The sequence below is a fragment of the Paramisgurnus dabryanus genome, chromosome 12, assembly GCF_030506205.2.
Source record: "Paramisgurnus dabryanus chromosome 12, PD_genome_1.1, whole genome shotgun sequence".
Classification (NCBI taxonomy): domain Eukaryota; kingdom Metazoa; phylum Chordata; class Actinopteri; order Cypriniformes; family Cobitidae; genus Paramisgurnus; species Paramisgurnus dabryanus.
This window is the reverse complement of record NC_133348.1, coordinates 9,287,914-9,292,817: the sequence shown is the minus strand read 5'-3', so window position 1 is coordinate 9,292,817 and position 4,904 is coordinate 9,287,914. Positions and strand designations below refer to the sequence as shown.

General features: G+C 40.2%; 1 protein-coding gene across 1 annotated transcript; it reads left to right on the top strand.

Moving 5' to 3' along the window:
- The first annotated feature begins 681 nt into the window (after positions 1 to 681).
- On the top strand, positions 682 to 3,002 carry LOC135738505 (zona pellucida sperm-binding protein 4-like). Its single transcript, XM_065256597.2, has 8 exons — positions 682 to 1,160; positions 1,235 to 1,422; positions 1,491 to 1,588; positions 1,658 to 1,815; positions 1,899 to 2,091; positions 2,163 to 2,310; positions 2,389 to 2,461; positions 2,888 to 3,002. Exons 1-8 carry the CDS (start codon positions 704 to 706, stop codon positions 2,965 to 2,967), a joined length of 1,395 nt encoding a protein of 464 aa, XP_065112669.1. The 5' UTR covers positions 682 to 703; the 3' UTR covers positions 2,968 to 3,002.
- Positions 3,003 to 4,904: the final 1,902 nt, after the last annotated feature.

The window sequence follows — 4,904 nt, the reverse complement described above, 5'->3', positions numbered from 1 at the left end:
CACTCAGTGAAAGGTCTGCCTTTACGCTTTGTTTATCCATGAATGCCTCTTTTGAAAAAGATTCAATAAAATCTACAGATCATAGCACTTCTTTAGGCTTAGTTTGAATACCACATTGGCTGGTTTAAATGCATTCCTCTTGCAAAATGTAAAAAAGTGTCTTTTAAAATTGCTGTATGTCATGGTGTAGAGATGAGAATTCTAGTGAGATCATTCAGTGAAACTTGTGGTATTGTCTATTGTTAGTACAGGCACATAAAACCACTGTGTTTTGGATACTCCCAGGACTTTGTGGATGGCTCACATTGATTGCAGAGTCAGTTAATAAGCAGACAGTGAACACGTCACACTTATCAATGACCGCTGATTCTGCCCTGTGATGTGAGATCTTTAACAATCCCTGATTCTTATCACTGTTGCAAATATACTGTGTGCTACCATCTTTAGCTCGTTCATTCATTGTTTAGTGGCACAGATTTGGATTTTTTTCAATAATATGACAAATATGACTAACTTTCAAGGAAAAGCAAAACAACAATTTGAAATTGGATCAAATAAATTAGGGACAGCTTGTAGGCACTTAGGGTTAGTCAGGAGAACCATGATTGTTAATTGAACAGGGAGGGACCAGTGTTAAAGAGGCAGTGTGCAGAATATATAAAGAGCAGGGAAACACATTGGTGGTGTACTCAGTTCTGGAACAATGGCAGAGAGTTGGTTTTTGAGGCAGGTTTTGGTGCTGTTTGTGGGGTTTTGGGCTTTCTGCCATGCTGTTCCACAGCGGAGTAATTTACTCCAGAGTTCTCAAGCTTCAGTCTATCAACAATCTGGACAACAGTCTCCTCAGATGTTTCAGTTTCAACAGAAGCAGCCACAGCAGCAGCAGCAACAACCACAGCAGCAACAAAAACAACCACAACAACAGCAGCAGCAAAAACAACCACAACAGCAGCAACCACCACAGCAGCAGCAAAAACAACCACAGCCGCAACAAAAACAACCACAACAGCAGCCACCTGTGCTGAAAACAGATCCTCTTAACATGTGTAGTGTTGCTGATTCTGATCAAATCCAATGTGGACAACCTGGAATCAGTGGTGCTGAGTGTGAAGCTATCAACTGCTGCTTTAATGGACAGCAGTGTTATTATGGGATGTCAGGTAAGCTTGTTAAACTAGTAAAACATTTCCTGTCCAACAGTTTCTCTGGTGACTTAGTCTCTTTCTCATTACAGTGACTGTCCAGTGTATCAGAGATGGTCAGTTTGTGTTAGTGGTGGCTAGAGATGTTACACTGCCTCATCTGAGTCTGGATTCGATCCATCTACTGGGTGGAAGTGATCCACCTTGTGCTCCTGTTGGTTCCACACCTTCCTTTGCCATATACCAGTTTCCTGTCACAGCCTGTGGCACAAGCATGACGGTGAGTTTGCTGTTGATGGTTTTGATGTCCTAGAACAGATTTGACTTTGCTCATCTTCCTCCTTACAGGAGGAAAACGGCTATGTGGTGTATGAGAACAGAATGACTTCATCCTATGAAGTGGGGATTGGACCTCTTGGTTCCATCACAAGAGACAGTCATTTTGAGTAGGTATTTGTTTTCTCATGACTAGAGCTCAATGAACAAATACAAGAAGCTCACTGTTTGTTGTGTAGGCTTCTCTTCCAGTGTAGATATTCTGCCACTGCTGTGGAAGCTCTGGTTGTGGAGGTCAACACCGTTCCTCCTCCTCCACCAGTAGCTGCTCCTGGACCTCTCAGGGTGGAGCTTAGACTGGCAAATGGTCAGTGTGTCACCAAAGGCTGTGCAGAAGGTAACTCATGAATGTCCTCCTGAACAAGCTGCTGCAGTATCTTTGTAAAACAGCATTCAACAGTAACTCATGATGTTCCTCAGGGGATGAGGCGTACACTTCCTACTACAGTAGTGCTGAATATCCAGTCACTAAGGTCCTACGTGAGCCTGTGTACGTTGAGGTGCACATTATGGAGCGGACCGACCCCAATATTGTCCTGATGTTGGGACATTGTTGGGCAACAACAACCCCGAGTCCACTCAGTCTACCCCAGTGGGACCTTCTAGTTAATGGGTAAGTAGGATGTGAATGGTTTGTCCAGTTAGCCTGATGTGAACAGGTCTTGACTGCAGTCTCTGTTTTAGATGCCCTTACCAGGATGATCGTTACCTGACCACTCTGGTTCCTGTGGTTGGCTCTTCTGCTCTTCCGTTCCCAACCCACTACAAACGCTTTATTGTAAAGATGTTTACATTTGTGGATCCAGCATCAATGGCCCCTCTGCAGGAAACCGTATGATCACTTGATCACCTAACAATTTTACTCCCTCTGTACTTTTGAGGATACTAAGAGTTGATGTTCTCTTGTCAGATCTTCATTCACTGCAGTACAGCAGTCTGCCATCCTGCTTCTGGCTCCTGCGAGCAGAGCTGTGCCAGGAAACGTAAGTTGGTGAAGTGTTGGTGTTTCTCAATTCTTTGCATCTTTGTTTCCTCAAAGACTTGAGGACTGCGGCTGCGCAGACTGTGCATTAAGTGTAATGCCATAACCTTACACAAGGGAGTTCATTTTTGATTACATTGTCAAGTGCATTTATTAATTGCTTTTCATGTTAAATATTAAAGTGTTTTTTTGCATTCTTACATTAAAATGAAGACAAACATTCAAAAGTGCTCTAAAATTGGTTTATCACTTAATACAGGTGTTTTTAACATGAATGTTAAATATTGTCAAGTTTACATTTACAGTAATTTGACATTATTTGAGACTTAAGATGGCAAGGCTCAATCTGTTTCTGGGTCGTAGGACATGAGGAAATGAGAAGAACCCTTTGTCTGTGTGGTAGTGACCTTTTCATTTCTCTTTGCAGGTCGAGCAGTTGATGTGGTGTCCACCTCTAGTGAGGGAGCTGTGGTTTCTAGCGGAGCTGTAACTATCATCAAGACTTGATGTGTTGGTTTAATAAACTTTATAAATAAGCCCCATACATTAGTCTGTGGTAATTTGACTGTGACTGGAGTGTACATTATCAGACTTCATATCGACAGGCGCTCTCTGTCCACTATTTGACGTAAATGTGGGTGCCGCCATCTTTGAGCTCTTTAGCATAAGACTTCTGGCGAGCCTCTAAAGCTAATGGTCGTCATATTGGAAGGGACACGATTGTGCTGTTTTTGACTGGCAGTTAATCTTTATGAAAGACAGGCATATTTGTGCAGTTAGGGGTTGCCATAATGGCTAATAAAACCCAGTTAATCTCTAAAAACATTTGTTTGACCATAATCCATGCACAAAAGCTAATTGTGGTGGACACATACCCATATCCCCACATCCAGTAAAACCTGTCCTAGGCACTGCATACCAGTGAAGAAATAAAATAATTGTTCAAACCACTCATGTTGGTTTATTCTGCTACAATATTACAAAAGTGCAATTACGGAATATATACACAAAATACATTCATTTGATAAGGTCCTGTCTCCTAGTGTAAGAAGTGATGTAGTTTCATAAAACAAAAATACTGCATGTAATTGTGGTTTAATTATTATGGTTTGATCAAATAATGTGTGTGTTGAATGAGCAAGATGCTGCTGATTGCCAATTGTCACGGTTACAGGGACAGTTATTTGGAGCTTGTGTTCTCAACATTGGGAGGAAGCTTAAATATCACAACTTGCTCTTATCGGGGTTTTTAGTCTTAAAACAGTTGTGTGCAATTTTCTTTACCTGAACCAACTGAAAGACTTTTCAAACACTGTTCCTGGTTCAGGGAAACCGACCCAAACTCCTAACTGTGCTAATGTGCACCATTTCTTGTCAGTCTGATGAAAGTCAATCAAAATGCAGATTATGAAGTACACTTTATATGTAACTTTTGCAATCTAGTTTACATGTTTAATATCAGATGAACATCTGTGCCAGTGCACAGCCAGAATTGGCAGATCTATTTAACAGAAGCAGTCTAATGACCATACACAGCCCAAATTCCAACAAAAGAAAATCTTTCCATCTATAACCTGTAGATCAGGGGTCTTAAACTCAGACTGGCTTGGGGCCATTTCTGAGATTGACATTTCGTCGGAGGGCCGCAGAGCTATTTTAACGTTCAAATGAAGCACAATGTTTCTGTAAATGTACTGTTTAAATTCTACTATTTAACGAATAATAATACTTAAAAATATATAAGCAGTGGTTTTTATCTTTTTAATATACTTATTTAATATATACTTATAATATATTTTTAATATATTATTTGATAAAAGTAAGTAAATCTTGTCGGAGCCGATGGTGTAGCTCCCTTTACTTTCCTGTCCTCTCCTAAAAACTCTGGCTAAAAAATATAACTTAAAAGTAAATATTTTCTTAACCTTATCTTAAATAACTAAGACCTATTAAAACCTTGCACTAAACTAACGAATTAAAAGAACGGTGAATCAAATACTCAATTTTAACTTGATAATTTGTTATATAAGAGGTCATCATACTTAAATGAACATCCTCCAAGTTTCAGAACTGAAAACGTCCGTGCTACTGAAATATAACCGTTTTTGGCACCAAGCCAGTAAAACAAGCCAGTGTGGAATTCGGAAAAGTATGACGTCAAAGTAGAATTGAAGCACCTCCCCATAGCCAAATACAAGGACCACTTTGTAGCCCCGCCCACAGCTTCACGTGACACACGTGTGTCTCAACAATAAGTAAACATGTATTTAAAGATTGCCAAATGTAACCAAAATGACTTTTAAATACATTTTTTCTGAGAGACTTTTATTTTGACGCGGTGATCTGAAGTAACCATGGAAACGCATTTTCGGTTGTGGAAGAACGGTCTATGGGAAGAACACAGACGCTGGATAACGGAGTCTCAACATTAGGAATGCGTGGAT

What these genes read in the sequence shown, in the direction of transcription:
- LOC135738505 (XM_065256597.2), top strand. Translation starts at nt 704, where the DNA reads ATGGCAGAGAGTTGGTTTTTGAGGCAGGTTTTGGTGCTGTTTGTGGGG. An exon ending in ACAAGAGACAGTCATTTTGA is followed by an intron (nt 1,589 to 1,657) that starts GTAGGTATTTGT and finishes TTTGTTGTGTAG; the next exon opens with GCTTCTCTTCCAGTGTAGAT. An exon ending in GCAGAGCTGTGCCAGGAAAC is followed by an intron (nt 2,462 to 2,887) that starts GTAAGTTGGTGA and finishes TTCTCTTTGCAG; the next exon opens with GTCGAGCAGTTGATGTGGTG.